Genomic DNA, 17,164 nt, shown 5'->3' with positions numbered 1-17,164 from the left:
ATAAAATGTAGGGAATACTTTATAGAGTGGAGGGCTAGCTAAATGTTGAGATGACAACTTGAAGTTCAAGAAAAATATTTGAGACATCTATTGTCATAGGCTATTTAAAAGTGATTTACTTCACCGAGTTCAACTCTAAAGTCTAACTGCCTTATAGCTTCATTCCTTCATAAAATAAATTAGCACCACCTCCACAATGCTTGTTACAATATAATAGCACTTACAATGAGAAAGTTCTCTTCTTCTTCCCTTGATAACAGATGGTTCACAGCACTGACGACTTGTCTGACAGGGAACGCTGGTAGTGATTCCTCGTTGTTGTGAAGCACAAACGATGCCATCCTGTCTGTTGCTTCAAGCTGACGTTTCTCATCACCAGTCGCATGCATGTCAGCAAGCATTTGCTGGACTTGTGCTGAAAACAAACATAATAAGAAACGGAAATACTTTTTTTTCTCGACGAATATTCAGTTTCACAAGAGTTTCATCACGTAATCTCTCCAAATTTTTTGGGAAGTTGTTCTCAAACTGATAATCCTAGAAGACTTTCTCTGAAGTACCGCAACCCCCTCAAGGATTGACCCTATCTCAAGAAAATTGGAACCAAAAGTTTGATTTGACCCTGGAGCCCCCCCCCCTCTCCCCTTTTTCTACATCGTAAGTGCCTACAGAGGGCGGTTCATCTTTTTTCAGCGCAAGTCCTAACGACAAAGTTGTACAAAGGCAGGATAAGTATAATTCCCCTCTGCAACTTTTGCATAAACGAACTCTTTCTAAAAAAATAGTAACTTAGAAAAACACATTGACGTCCTGTGGAAAGATATTGCAAAGCTTGTTCAGTGATATGACAAAAGTCTCAGTCGTCAAGGTGCAGAAGTAACCTTGATTGCAGATTGCTTTTGGTGGCAAGATATTTTTTTTATATATTCACCCATCTTTCGTTTATAGGCGATCGGAGGTTGAAAAAACAGCAGCCCTCGTAATATATGAACATGATATGTGATATTTTTAAATGTGGTCTTTTAGTAATCCAGAAGAAGTAACCAAGAACTATTTTTTATTGAACTCATATTGCCTATTTATGACTTCTTTAGGTATTAATGCTGGGGGACGGCGGTTCGAAAGTATGAAAAGTGTCTTTTAATAAAAACTCCCTCTCCCCTATCTCTTTCTTTTCTCTCTTCCTCTCTCTCTCACTCTCCTCTCTCCCTCTCTCTCCTCTGTCTCTCACTCTCCTCTGTCTCTCTCTCTCTCTATCTTTTGACGTCCTCATCATGGTTGATATACATTAGTTTTTATTAAAAGACACTTCATGCTAATCGAAGGTGAAAGGTTGTCAGGCTAACCAAATATTTAGAATTTAACGTTGAGCCCGAAAGTAGATAGACAGGATGTCACACAAATGCCATAAGATACAGCATACCGATGGTTTCTCCAGCTCATCTGGGCTTAGCAAATAATATACATGTCACTAAACCCGGTTTTCTGGCAGTAAAAGTTTTAAAGGAGCCACCTAGAATTATGCAACAGGAGAAACACTGTTTCCTCCCTTTTTTTCTACTGTCATCAATAACAAATTATTGCGAGAAATGGTAAGGGTCTAACCCCTGCAGTTTCTATGGAAATTGCAGACCTCAGGCCGGATTGAGGAATACGACATTAAGTTTTGGGAAGTTGCGTGCAACTACTGCCAAGGCCCCGAAAGGATGGTTTTACTTATCCTTGAGCTGGAGCCTACAGAGTGAGCTGAAGTGAATATTTAAAGTCTATGTCAAGGAAAACTAAATGAACTTGTTTCCCCAAACTTTCGTTTTTAGTTATACTTCTGTTTTCAAGCGGAACCTCTATTGAGGCAGGCGAGCAAGCATCACTCTCAAATTGAATTTAGATTGGAATCTAAAAGTTATTAAGATTTGCACCAGTTCCCCTGCTCCTTCGCCAAAGCATTTTTTTAGAAGAATCAGTAGAAATATAAAAAAATTCAGAGTAGCACTTTTTCACGTGTCTGGAATTACTGCCATCTACTGTTACAAGCCAATTCTGCTTGGATTTTAGTTGAATTTCTTATTTCATTTCCTACGACTGGAACTGAGGCAGAGGATTAATATCACTTACGTCTACTAAAGTTCAGTAGTTCTATCATTGCTAAAAAAAAATGAGCTTACCCTTTGCTCCTTCCTTAGTACTGATATTAGAAATTTGGCCCGGGGAAAGAAAACACATTTTTGAAGTAAGAGAAACATTTTTCCCCCAAGCTAATTGATAATCCTTGGAAAGCTGATAAAAGCACATCACATAAGTTATTTCGTACAAAAAATTGTTCTAGAGACATACCGTTTTGAAATCTTCGAAGGGCTAACTTCATTAGCTTTGTATGCACTGAACAAAATCGGACATTAACTCTGTGCAAAAAAATTGGTCCCATGGCCCTTCCACCATCCCCTCTCTTTTCAGGAGAAAGGTAAGCATGTTGATCCTTGTTTGACGCACAGTCACACAAACGTTTTAAATCACAAACGTTACAAAATCACACAAACGTTATTATTGGAAGCGTAAAGTGGGTATGTGGCCCCAGTTTTCCATTTCCAAATAAAAGATATTATATTTAAATCTGAATTTATCTAACTTTCATTGCAAGCATGCTGCTTTTAGAAGCCATTACTTTTAGTTGATTGCAGTCATCATTGACAAAATAGTTCATAAATTTTTAGTGAGTTGGTGCTGCAATATATATGTCTTTCTCTGAGGGCAACTCTCGATTTCCCAAACATTACTTTAGAGGGACTGGCGACAAAATTGATAGAACAGGGGGAACTACCTCCAAAATACAAAAATCGCATAAAAATACGTATTTTTTAAGCTAAATTCTAACAAAGCGCGAAGAAAAATTGCTTATGAAAAAAAAAATAGTCTGCGGGGCGAGACAAAAATCACTTTGCAATTCGCACCGAAGGCGATTTTTGTCTTTCTTTTTACTTTAATTATTTCAGGATCTATATTATATTATGAACATTCTATTGGCGAGCCTTCCATATAAACTGATGTGAGCCTTCCATATAAACTAACATAAGCAGAGGGAACAGGGGATTTTCAGCAATTAGCTTGTGATATTTTTTTTTGGAGCAAGGCTACTCATTTCAAAGATTGAACAAATGCCAAACACATTTTTACCTGGTTCATCAAGTTTTTTTGCCACCTCCTTCCATGCAATTTTCTTTTATTACCAGGTCAATACATAGGACAATATAGGATATAATCTAATACTTGTTATTATTTTTTCAATATCCATTCTATTTGTTCTTAAAAATATTGCCTCACTACACGATTTTTTTCAACTTCAAGTTGAAGCGTGACGAAGCGATTTTTTCCGCTTCGGGGGTCTTTTTGTGGCTGGTCTAAGCAATATTCACGCTCTGTCAGAACTATGCTTTATTTGAAACAATGGCTAGACAACATATAAAAATGATATTTTCCTCACTGACCCCCCCCCCCACTCACACCACCATCTTTCCTGAAAATAAGTACAGGATAATTTTTTTTTTTTTTCTGTCAGACTCGTAAAAACGGAACAAAATGCATATAAAAAAATTTTGATGTGTCTTCTCAAGCTTTTTTTTGCAACAGACCCCCACCCACCTGATAAAATACCTCCAACAAAAATCTTGGATACATCCTTGCATAAGGACCTAATCTAAGACCCTTTATTTATTTTTAGACCTTACAATTTAAATAGGCAACAAGTGAGAATACAAATTGAGAATACAAACAAAACATTTGCTTTTTAATAAGACAATTTTAACCCTCAAATTGAAAAAAAGAGAAGGGTATGAAAAATAAAAACTTACAAGCAATGGACGGATTAGATATGTCACCATGAATCGAATGCATTCGCCCAAATATATGTTGAGAAAAACCGCGTGTTTCCAGTAACGCTTGCAACCTGTTCATTTCTGATTCGTCTGGTTCAGCAACTGACCGTTTCAAAATGCTCATTGCTTCAGAAATAGGACTAGGTGTACTAGAACGTCCTAGAAAAAAATAATTTTTTTGCTCTTACTTCGCATAAGTAGGGAAAGTTTATTTTCCAATAAAAATTGGAAAAATATAGAAGTGTTTTAAAACCATACTTTGGTTTCTACGTACACTTCCCCCGTGCTCAGATTAGTCACCTTATTATTAATGATGGAAAGATGTCAAAATTGTCTTCGCTTTAAATTTCAATCCGGTGCCACGATTTCGATAAGACTTTGAATTTCGATACAGCATCCAAGTCCAAGAATACTTATCTGTTTGTTTTACAGCATCAATAATAATTACAAAAAGATAGACCATATGGTACAATCAAGTTTGGCATTAGACAAGTTTCTGGCTAAGTATAGTGAAAATCAAATACTTATGGACAAAATTATGGACACTACAACAGAGAATTATGAAAATCAGGCTCCCCAGAACGCATTACATTAAATGGTTAATACCTAACCAAATGCCAACTAAAATATTTAATTAAAATATACCTACATCGTAGAGTATATATACTTTCCCGGGTCTAGGAGATTTCCCCCCGAGAAAACCCCGAGAAAGTACCTTGTAATTTTCCGCCCCGTGTCTGGAATATGTTCTACAGAGCGAAAGATGAACTCCCCAGGACAAACAACAATGTTGAGTGTTATCATAGAAGGTTGCAGTCTTCAGTTTCTGATCATCACGCTAGCATTTGGAAGTTCTTGGACATCCTCAAGCGCGAACAAGCACTTAACAGGGCGGTTGTAATTCAAGCAAATGCGGGACAGTCCAGTGAACCAATTAAGAAAAGTATGTGGATTTAAATACCAGAATTCTACGACAGATGGGAAACTACGGGAACGTCAGGACGCTGGAGTACCTGAGGCTTATTGCAAGAAATATTAGTTTTAAAGTGTAGCGTTTTAACCGTGTATATGTATTACCGTGCATAACCAACTATTTACTTGGCAATTAAAAAGTGTACTCCACTCGCTCTTATATTTTAGGCCGCCGAGAAACAAAAGAATTTTGCAACAATTTTCGAGCCAAGGGCGACATCCGATGCAAATAAGTCTGAGGCAAGGGTAGTCTTCGGTGGCGATTATTTCCGAGGGGGGGATTTTCAGCGGGGCGAACTCTCCTAGGGGGGGGGGAAATCTCCTACGGGGGGAAATTTCTGGGAGGAAATCTCCGGGAGGGAAGTTTTCTCGGGGGAAATCACCGGAACCCACTTTCCCACGCTAAGCTGAAACAAACTACAGAAGGAAACCGGTTCTGTCAAATAAATAACTTAGAGTGTGGTGGGTATAAGAGATAAATACCAAATTGAATATTAAACGTTTGCTGATTCCGAATTTCAGGATTAAAAACTAATACTGAAAAAATACTCGATCCCGTGCCAGAAAAAAAAAGTTTGTTTTCAACGGAGGTGCAAGGTAAATATTCAGTATACTAACAGTTCATTATACTGTTGCCCGTACCACATTATAGTCACACTTGCCGATAAAATCAAAATTACGCACGACTATAGCGCCAATTATGTTCGCCGTTCGTAATTTCTCGAGTTGACCATTGTTCAACTTTCAAGCATACATTTCTTGGCCGACCAATCAGAGTCAATGTTTAAGGCATACTTTTTGAAACTAGAAAAGATGGAAACTTAGGACAGCGGTTTTCTATCTGGGAGAGGAATCTGACAAAAATTAAGAAGACTTAGTATTAGTAGAGAACAGTTGGGCACAAATTACTGTTGGAGCAAACTCTTTAAACTAGTTGTTTGCAATTTTAATTTTTTGCTTTTTAAATACAAGTGTGACGCTAAAATCAAGAAAATTGCCATGTCATTCATGATATGTGGCTTGCGTTATCGATAGATGTGACTATGATGTGGCACGGGCATAACAGAGCGTTCAGCATAAGCATAAAGTATGGTAATACAACTGGTTGGGTATAGGACTAGCGGGATCGTCAAACCCAGCTATCATGCCCAGCCGACGGAATATCACCTTCGGCTCCATATAAAATGACCCAAGAAAGAGTACAGTTGATGTTTTCTATGAACGCAAAAGCTGGAATGTCCCAAACAGTTTTACAATTTTGTTCAAATTACAATCGCTCCGTCACGACCTAGAATTTCAATGGTAAAATTTAATAACAAGTCTCTGAACAGATTGTAGTTACACAAATTTATACAGATAAAGCTATCCAGCTTAAACTAGATAAACGTTTAATAAAACCTTGAATATTAAAGCTGAGAAAACGTGAAAGAAAGGGAATGAAAAACTGACAACACTGATCTAAGAAAAACATAGAAAGAAAGAAAATTAATCTTCAGGAAAAGTTTTCAAAACAAAATAAAAGGCAATGAATTACGAGGATGCAGCAGGATAATTTTGAACAAGAATTAAAATGTGGAAATAAATAAAATGCATGAATTCATTGTATTGTATTTCATTGTCACATTGGTGTTCGTTGTCATTGTCATTCATAAAGAGTGTCTTTCATTGTAATTGTATTCCTTAATTTCTCTTGAGACAAGCACCTTCCAGTTGTAAAAAAAGAGGCTTTTTTATTGACGCCCAAACTATCTATTCGAAATTACCCATTCACATTACCATTCAGTCAGCAAAAAAAAAGTCTCAAAATATTAAATTGACAAGAAAAAAGCAATAATCAAAAATATACTTTAAATATAAACAAATTTAAAACTCTACCAGGCAGAGCTTTAATGCAGTCGCAGATCGAAGGCCAAAAAGCATACTCTTTGGCGCTCTGTCTTCCTTTATCCGTAGCTGGTTTAACAATACAACAAAATTTACATCTTGCTTAAAAATAGTGAATCCAAGACGTACAAATGAGGAAGCGTTGTTCAGTACCTCTCGGAGGCTTCCAAAATGTTTCAAACAATACCTTAGATTTTTATATAATTCTCCAATTGTTTCTAAGTTATATTCCCCTCCTAAACAGTTTACTCCTCCAAGATAGATCCTACCTACAAGCCTGGTTGTAGTTGCGCAAATTGTTACACATATAAAAACAATTCCAAAGTGCGAGCAAGATACAACAGAGGCAGGGATGCCGGCAGGAAGGGGGTAACGCCCCCTCTCTCTGAGAAACAAGAAACGTTTTTTTAAATGCATAAAATAGGGAAATGAGAAATATACTCATTAAATCTTGCTAAAAACAAAGTTCCTGAAAGCCCTGTCAGGAATTTCCTGGCAATCTCATATTCAGAAAACACCAATTTAGCAAAAGTATACTATCAAGAAAAGAACTAAATAAAGGTATTACCCTTACTTCATTCAAAGATTGAGGAACAAAAGCTTTTTAACTAAGTAAAGAGAAAAATACCTTCCAGCGCCAAGTATAATTCATAGAAAATGATTCAACTATTTCAAATTATCAACGATTGACTATTAGATGTCAAAGTTGCCGACTAATATAAAAAAACAAAAACAAGAAACAATTGTCAAGTGATAGCAATCACTTCCTTATTATTCAATTGACCTGTTTCATAATGAGACGGTTCATTTAAAAAGTATAACTGCATACAATCTCTTAATATAAACTTGATTATCCATGCATCAGAAAGGTCAAGCACTAGGTTTGATTGAATAAAACAAAAGATCTAAAATGTTTTTCCATAAGCTGAATTATGCAAAGGAAGCTTTCAAGAATTGGAAAAATTCACTTGATATCAATGTGGTAGTGGTAGTGCTACTACTGCTACAGCTTCAATATAGATTTAAAGGGTTCCTCATTGTCCCGTCACTCAATGCTAAAGGATATTGGATAAGGTTCCATAAAATTTATATAGCAGAAAAAAAGTGACAAATTACATAAAACTAAGTGAAAAGCCTTTGATAAATGAGTAAAAACCCTGACATGGAAACAGCTCTTTCTTACAGTGAAACCACACCAAACATTTAGTTGAAGGTGGGATGTAGCCTGATATGATTTCTCAACATCAAGGAAAAACTTCCAAAATCCAACTTAGAATTTATAGAGAGGTTCAAGAAGACTTGAAAGAGTTGGAACATCAGTGATTTAAGGAGATGTGATACCCTAAAACCATTTTGCGAGCCTCAGTCTCGGCTGACCATCTAAAAGGCAAAGGGTTCTTTAGCCAATTTTCACAAGGGACTAGCCACCATCAAGAGCTATTGAGATTCTGTGGTTTGACTAAGAAATTCAATTCAAATTTGACTGTGGTGCAACCCGCTTTGACTGACAAGCTTGCTGACAAAGGGACGAAAAATTTCATTGTCTTTTGAATTTTTACAGTCAATCCAAAGGTTTTCAATGCCTCTCAATGGTGGCTAGTCCCCTGGGAAAATTCACAAACAGACCCTTTGCCTTTGTGACAGGCAGCCGATGCTGAGGCTTGCAAAATAATTTTGCAAGCCTCAGCATCGTGGAAATATGTACATCCGTGGAAATATACACTTATTTGCAACACTTCACAAACCTTGTCACCTCTTACCGTTAGTGTGATCTAATCTAACAGTCAAACCTTGGTACCGCATCCTCATAACAAGCCTCGCCATTAACCCTCTGTTAGATTAGGTCACGCTAACGGTAAGAGGTGACAAGGTTTGTGATCGCAAACAAGCGTATATTTCCACGGATGTACATCCGTGTTGGTCTTCTGTGAAAAACAAGAGTTTTGTCACAGACATTATGTATGTAATACAGGCGTCCAACTGAAATAATTTTGAGATATCAGTCAATTTGGTAGTTGGGCTTGTCTATTCTCAGTTTAACAGGCTTCTAGCACGCATTAACGTCATCATACATAGCAAAAAGGCACCTGGGTACCTGACCCCTTTTTTAACATTGTAAGATAGGGCAAGGGCACATACATGTAAGTTTCATACACTTTTGTCTGCGCTTATTAGCAAGGGCATATCCAGGTTTTTTGTTCGTGGGAGGAGGGTTGGTTACAAACAAAACTTAAAAAAAAAATTAAAATTTGTTTATATGCATTTTTGTTGAGTTTTTACGAGTCGGATAAAAGTTTTGGGGGTGGGAGGTTCAAACCCGGTATCTCCTCCCCCCAGATACGATCTTGCTTGTTAGTTACCCATACTCTTTCGATGAAGGCACAATACTGAGTTTATTCTTTTATCGCTTTCATCTTTTTTTCATTTTTTCAATTTTGACTTTCTCTTTACTCAGAGACAGCAGCGGTATTAAGCCTCATAATCGGGGAGGAGGGGGGGGGGACAAGGTAGGCCAAAGGAATGTACAAATACGAAAATAAAAGGAATATGTTAGAAAACTGGGGGGGGGGTAGTGCCCTCCCTGCCCAGGCCTAGAACCACCACTACTCAGAGAAGTTAAGAAACGTTTTAAGCCGTGATGTCAAAAGGAAACCAGCTGTTCACACCAGTTGCTATGATACACCATATTGAAATTATAATATAAACCTTGTTCGATTAAATTCAGACTCCAGTCTAATTCACCACCTTTAACCCCTGACCACAGTAGAGAAAATATACAGTATCGACGAAGGCTATACTCTCCGTTAAAAAAAAGTGAAACCCATTCAAAACCACACAAGATCAGGGTTGCCACTCAGCAGGTTTTTTTGGTGCCACTTTGTGTGGCAAAATAGTGTCAATTTCGTATAAAAAGTGTCATTTTCCAAAAATTTGCCGCTCGCAATGCTGCGTATCGCTCGCGCTTACCAAAAACCTTTTCAAATTGAAAACTTTGGTCAATCCGCTTGAAATCACCTCCGCGCAGTTTTCCGTATATTTTAACGTTCAAACATGAAAAGGTGGCTCTATTGCTATCCATAAACTGCAAAAAAGTAACTTCGATCGCGCTAAGGTGTTGCTGATTCTCTGCTTTGCGAAGCCATTTCAATCTTGTTAACTTTCCAGCGCTCCCCTAAATACCTGCAAAAGTGCAAATTGTGCTTGGTGCATAAAACGCGAATTTGCCCCACAGAGTACTTATTTCTTTGTATTTGTCTGAGTAGTCTTTGCTCATAGCGCGAAAAAGAAAAGAAAAGAGAAGAAGCCGTCCGTGTTTTTTTTCTTTTGAGAAAACGGAAAAAAGGGACAGCAATAGGCCTACTCGTCTACATTGAGAGTTGTTCATCCAGTTTTTCCACACAATTGACTATCTGGATTATTAGAGTACGTTTGGGTGCTTGAAACTGTCTCTGAAAATACTGAACAGAATGCCACGAACATAGATCTCAGCTATTGATGACCCTAGGATAAATACAACTAATATGCGATCAGACACTAACTCTTTCAAATAATTTATTTGGCAAACACTGTAGGATATACTTTGTGTGAGGTACATGGGAGAAAAAACATAAGGAAATTATCACTTATTACACTCAAAACTTCATGGCCAGGAAATAGCTAAAAGGAGGTGGTGCGTCTTATACTTTTTTGGGTGGTTATTAATCAGCAGGTTTCCAAAATGGCTGTTATTTATGATCAATGTGATGATGATGAAGCATAAGATTTATGATTAATAAGAAGGAGCATAAACATAGCAATAGTGTGTTTCTGAATCTGAAAACAGAGACATTGAAAAATAAAAGAAAAACGGATATTGATGCTTCTACATTGACAGTTTTCCTTCCAGTTTAAAAAAAAAATCTTTTTGGTAAAAATGTGCTACTTTGAAAAAAATTCCATTTTCACTAAAAAGTGTCACGTTTCCCAAGAAATACCACTTTAAAAAAAGTGCCAAAAGTGTCACCGGTGGCAATCCTGCACAAGATTCATACTCCGGCTTCGCGCATGCGGGATCCTGATGTACACATCAGGATAAACCTATGAGTGCCGAGTAGCAACTGAACTAGACTGTGACGACACGGCTAAGAGCCTTGTGACGCGGTATCAAATGTGTTTCATCATAGGCAGCGCAATAGCGCTGCCTAAGTAAAAAACGATGTTGGCACAATGTATTATTTATTTTTCCATACCAGGGCACTTCGTATCGAATGAGTTGTCGTAGAAGCTTCGAAAAGGGCTCATTCGATTGAAACTTGGAGTGGTTAGTGCCCTTTTTAATAGTCGAAAATGATTGGAAGGCAATTAACACCCCTTCTACGCCCACCATTACTCCAAACCCATCCAATCCAAATTTTGAGATAGCCATTTTGTTCAGCGTAGTGAACAAGATAAAAATTATGTTTTGAGGGAACACTCCCCCACAGCCCCCAGGGCAAGGGTTGTAAGTTATACCCTGGGGGCATATGAGATTGTTATAAAAAGTGTTGTCGTGGAAGCTTCAAAAAAGGCCCGTTCAATTGGGAATTCAAAGGACTAGTGCCCTTTTTAATAGTCGAAAGTGATTGGAGGGCTACTATCCCCCCTCTCCTGCCCACCTTTCCCCAAACACATCCAATCAAAGTTTTGAGACAGCCATTTTGTTCAACGTAGTTGAAAGTTCTGGAAATTAGGTATTTAAGGATGACACCCCCCCCCATAGCCCTCAGGGCAAAGGTTGTAAGTTATGCCCTGGGGACATATAAGGTTTTTATAGAAAGCGCTGTTGTAGAAACTTCAAAAAGGATTCATTCGATTGGAAATTGAAATGGCTAGTGCCCTTTTTAATAGCCGAAAGTGATTGGAGGGCAACTAACACTCCATCCACACCCACCATTTCCCCAAACACATCCAGTCAAAATTTTAAGATATCCATTTTGATTAACTCAGTTGAAAGGTCCGGAAATTATATCTTTGAACAGGACACTCCCCCCACAGTCTTCAGGGCAAGGGTTGTAAGTTATGCCCTGGGGGCATATAAGGTTTTTTATAGAAAGTGTTGTAGGGCTCATTCGATTGGAAATTCAAGGGTTTAGTGCCCTTTTTAATAGTTGAAAGTAATTGGAGGGCTAGTTGCCCTCCAATTACTTTCAACTTTCAAAAGGAATCATTCGATTGGAAATTGAAACCGCTAGTGCCCTTTTTAATAGTCGAAAGAGATTGGAGGGCAACTAACCCCCCTCTCACAGCAACTGGTTCCCCAAACACATCCAGTCAGAATTTTGAAATATTCGTTTTGTTCAACATAATTGAATGTTATGGAAATTAGGTCTTTGAAGATGATAACCCCCTCAGAGCCCTCAAGGGCAGGGTTGTAGGCTATATCCTGGGGCATATAAGGTTTTTACAGAAAGCGCTGTCGTACAAACTTAAACAAAAGCTCATTTGATTGGAAATTGAAAGGGCTAGTGCCCTTTTTAACAGTCGAAAGTGACTGAAGGGCAACTAACCCCCCTCTCACACCCACCATTTCCCCAAACACATCCAATCGAAATTTTGAAACAGGCATTTTGTTGAACGTAGTTTAAAATTCTGGAAATTATGCCTTTGAGAATGACAAACAACCCAAACCCCTCAAGGCAAGGACTGTAAGTTATGCCATGGGGGCATATAATGTTTTTATAGAAAGTGTTTTCATAGAAACTTCAAAAAGGGCTCAGTCGATCGGAAATTTAAAGGGCTAGTGGCTTTTTTAATAGTTGAAAGTTATTGGAGGGCAACCAACCCCCCTCCCTCTCCCACAATTTCACAAAACACATCCAATCAAAATTTTGAGATAGCCATTTTGTTCAACATAGTTGAAAGGTCCGGAAATTATGTCTTTGAGGATGAACTCCTCCTAGAGCCCTCAGGGCAAGGATTGTGAGTTATGCCCTGGGGGCATCTAAGGCTTTTCTGGAAAGCGTTGACGTAAAAACTCCAAAAAGGGCTCACTCGATTGGAAATTGAAAGGGCTAGTGCCCCTTTTAATAGTTGAAAGTAATTGGAGGGCAAAAACCCCCTCTTACGCCCACCATTGCCCCAAACACTTACAATAAAAAATTTGAGATAACCATTTTGTTCAACGTAGTTAGAACTTCTAGAAATTAGGTCTTTGAGGATGATTACCCCCTCAAACCCCTCAGAGCAAGGGTTGTAAGTTATGCCCTGGGGGCATATAAGGCTTTTGTAGACAGCGTTGCCGTAGAAACTTCAAAAAAGCTAATTTGATTGGAAATTGAAAGGGCTAGCACCCTTCTTAATAGTCGAAAGTGATTTAGACCAACAAATACCCCTCTCACGCCCACCATTTCCCCACACACATCCAATTAAAATTTTGAGATTGGTGTTTTCTTCAACGTAGTTGAAAGTTCTGGAAATTATTTCTTTGAGGATGAAAAACCCCCCAAACTAGACCCCAACGCCACGCCAATGAGTGAAGACCGGCGACCAACCAGTTGCGGCGGCGCGCCGCCGGCGCAATCAATGTCGACCGCAAACATTAATGTTTTCATCAGTATTTCTCACAGCTTAAATTTACAAATTTATTTTCTCTACTCACTGACAGTACACTTTTATAGCATACTCGACCTAGTAGCTACTGGTAGCAACCAAACTGTCATATTCTTGTAAAAGTCTCTCACCTTCCTTCATACTCCCTTTTGTTTTTTTTAAGCAGCCATATAATGTTCTATAAAATTTCAATAAAAATGCTCTCAATAAAAAATTCAAGATATTACCATTTAAATATAATACTTCCCTAACCCCCCCCCCCCCTCTGGATACCGTCTCTACTTTAAATTTAAAAAAATAATTAACTTTTTGGCATTCCTGGTTTAAAAATAAATAAATTTGAGATATTATCATTTAAATATAATACCTCCCTACCCCTCCTTTGGATATCATCTTGATAGAATACCGTCTCTACTTTAAATTAAAAAAAAACTTTTTGGCATCCCTGCTTTCAATAAAAAAAAAATCAAGGTACTATCACTTATATATAAAAACTCCCTATGCCCCCCCCTCTGGGTACCATCTTGATAGGATACCGTCTTTACTTTACATAAAAAGAAATAATTAACTTATTGGCATCCCTGCTTTAAAAAAAAATCGAGGTATTATCATTTAAATATGATAGCTCCCTCCCCCCCCCCCCTCTGGATACCACCATGATAGGATACCGTCTCCACTTTAAACGAACAAAAATAATTATCTTTTTGGAATCCCTGCTTCCAATTAAACAAAAATGAGGTGTTATCATTTAAAAATGATAGTCCCCTATCCCCCCCCCCCCCTAAAGGCAATAATTTCAATTTTTTTATGAATCATGTTTTTGGGGTAACTTCCGTTTCAATCTTTAATTCCCCAACCTTGTATATAGCTTAATCTATAGCTAAATTTTGTCTCAATAGAAGGGTGTTTTTTTTTGGGGGGGGGGGGAATTTGTAACAAATGATATTTTGTTTCCTTTGAAATGTCAGGCGTTCAAAAATTTTGTATCAAACATTATGGACAGCTTACATAAAAACAGCAAAAGAAAACAAAATTCTGCAAACTTACGATTCAACTGTAGAAACAATCTGTTGACTATCAATTTAAAAATACAACTGAAGCTGTATAGTAGTGAATACGTTCTATTCAACTTAAAAATAAATTTTTGACTACAAATGATGTAAGAAATAACAACTGGGAAACTGCATTCGAAATGATTTAATCTCATTTCATAAAGACGATACTTTTTTGTCAACATTTGAAGAACTGTGTATATTGTAATTGCATCTGTCTGGTTTTTATCCAAAGTAACAAAAGAGACGAAAACTAACGAACAAGAGAGTAGTGAAGAATTATGGTAAGCAATGTAATATTTGGCAGGGAAAGTCACTGGTGATAAATCGCTAGGGGTGGCACCGTGATTGGGTGATTTTCGGGGATTCGGGGAACCAAAGTTTTTTTCGGGGTGACGCAAACACTTTCAGGGAAATACCCGAAAATTCGGGGATAGTGCAAGCCCTCCCTGATTTCTAATCAGGAAAATCGAAATACTAATCCACATGAGAAAGAAAAACTCCGACTTTGCGGTTGACGCAATAAAAAATTGCCGCAAAATTAATTGAAAGTCAGCCGAACGCCGCCGCCTTTGCCGGCGGCGCGCCGGAGGTGTAGCGACACTTTCGTAGAAACTTCAAAAAGGGCTCCTTTGATTGGAAATTGAAAGGGGTAGTGCCTTTTTTAATAGCCGAAAGCGATTGGAGGGCGACTAACCCCCCTCTCAAGCCCATTATTTCCCCAACACATGCAATCAAAATTTTGAGATAGCCATATTGTTCAACGTAATTTGAAAGTTCTAGAAATTATGTCTTTGAGGATGAAATCCCCCCCCCCCCCACAGCCTTCAAGGCAATGGTTGTACGTTATGCCCTGGGGGCATATAAGTTTTTTTTTATAGAAAATATTGTTATAGAAGCTTCAAAAAGAGCTCATTCAATTCGAAATTGAAAGGGCTAGTGCCTTTTTTAATAGTCTAGTCCAAACTGATTGGAGGGCAACTAGCCCCCTTCTCACGCCCACCATTTCCCCAAACACATCCAATCAAAATTTTGAGATAGCCTTCTTTAAACATAGTGGAAATCTCTGGAAATTCTACATTTGAGGATGATCAACCCCCCTCCATACCCCTCACGGCAAGTGTTGTAAGTTATGCCCTGGGGGCATTTAAGGTTTTTATAAAGAGCGTTGTCATAGAAACATCGAAAAGGGCTCATTCTATTGGAAATTGAAAGGGCTACTGCCCTTTTTAATAGTCAAAAGTGATTGGAGGAAAACTAACACCCTCCCACACACACTATTTCCCTAAACACATCCAATAAACATTTTGAGATAGCCATTTTGTTCAACATGGTTGAAAAGTCCGGAAATTACATTTTTGAGGACTACAATCACCCCACAGCCCTCCGCACAAGGGTTGTAAGTTATGCCCTGGGGGCTTATAAGGTTTGCATAGAGAGCATTTTCGTACAAACTTCAAAAAGGGCTCATATATATATATATATATATATATATATATATATATATATATATATATATATATATATATATATATATATATATATATATATATATATATATATATATATATATATATATATATATATATATATATATATATATATATATATATATATATATATATATATAAATATATATATATATAGATATATATATATATATATATATATATATATATATATATATATATATATATATATATATATATATATATATATATATATATATATATATATATATATTATATATAAAATAAATCATTTTTATTAAAGCACGTGACACTTAAATCTTACAGAATTCCAGGAAGAGGAAACCAGGGGCGTTTGGGAGGGGGCAATAAACATGGGGAGGGGGCTTGATTGTAAAAATGTGGCAAATAGACTATTCCTCTTAAACAAATTTAAACGGTTCATAGTTAGGTCTTAAAAATCCAGCTAAAAATACACTCAACTCCCTCCTCCCTCCCAGCAATATTATTGTGGTAAGTGCTCCAAATAAAAATCCTGGACACTGCTCTGGTGGAAATCCCGCTCTTATTTGTGGTAAATTATGCTCTTTTTGTAATTTGGCTGTATTATTCATGCATTATCTCAGTAGGCTATTCCACATGTTACCGATCAAGGTTTCTTAGAGTTTTATTAGGCTGTCAAAATTATTGCACATCTGAAATGAATGAATTCAAGGTATATGAATAAGTTTGGTTTAATGGATTCAAGGTATATGTTTTGGGGTATATTTTGGTGAATATGTTGGTGGAAATTAGTTCCATTTTAAAATTTAACCAGTAATAAATTAGGTAATTTAATGAAATAACTCAAGTAAATAAATATTTAGTTGATTATCCAATTTATAAAGCAATATGCAGTACAAAGCAATTTAATTAGTTTACAAAAAAAAAGAAAAGTTTAAATATATTTTGGCCTTTTTGAGAGGCTTGATTTTTAGTATATTTTCTTTTCACATTTGATTTCCTAATCAATTGTAATTTTAGTTTGTTTTAGGTTTTAGTTCTTTATTTAAATCCGGTTTGATCTATTTAGCTTCATCTTACTTTTACTTATGGGCGTGCCCAAAACAAAGGGGCGTAAGTGTCTCGCATTCTTCATATTTTTACTAGAAAGAAAAATAGGTTTTTTAGCCTTTTAGTGGGAACGGTTTTGTACTAAAATTTAAACAAGAATTATTAGGCAAAAACAACAGCTCGTAGCTGAGTAATGTGGCTTATTTTAGTCACGTTATTATCTCTGGAATTCATTCATCTAGATGGCGCATCTACTGGAAGAAATGTTCATCATAGTTTGTTGTTTGAAACGTTTCTA

At 37.0% G+C, this 17,164-nt stretch overlaps 1 protein-coding gene across 4 annotated transcripts in view; it reads right to left on the bottom strand.

Moving 5' to 3' along the window:
* The window catches only part of ctrip (E3 ubiquitin-protein ligase ctrip), a 155,084-nt gene that overhangs the window by 104,257 nt on the left and 33,663 nt on the right, over positions 1-17,164 (bottom strand). For all 4 annotated transcript variants that reach the window (XM_089092141.1, XM_089092143.1, XM_089092142.1 and 1 more), the window contains 2 exons: positions 3,846-4,028; positions 225-415 (listed from right to left, as the gene is read on the bottom strand). In XM_089092141.1, coding sequence (XP_088948267.1) covers positions 225-415; positions 3,846-4,028 — 374 coding nt within the window. The remainder of the gene's footprint in view (positions 1-224; positions 416-3,845; positions 4,029-17,164) is intronic.

The sequence above is a fragment of the Artemia sp. Qi Xiang Cuo genome, chromosome 7 (genome assembly GCF_049724085.1).
Source record: "Artemia sp. Qi Xiang Cuo chromosome 7, ASM4972408v1, whole genome shotgun sequence".
Taxonomy (NCBI): Eukaryota; Metazoa; Arthropoda; class Branchiopoda; order Anostraca; family Artemiidae; genus Artemia; species Artemia sp. Qi Xiang Cuo.
Note: the sequence above shows the minus strand (reverse complement) of the source record. Positions and strands in the feature narration are given on the sequence as shown.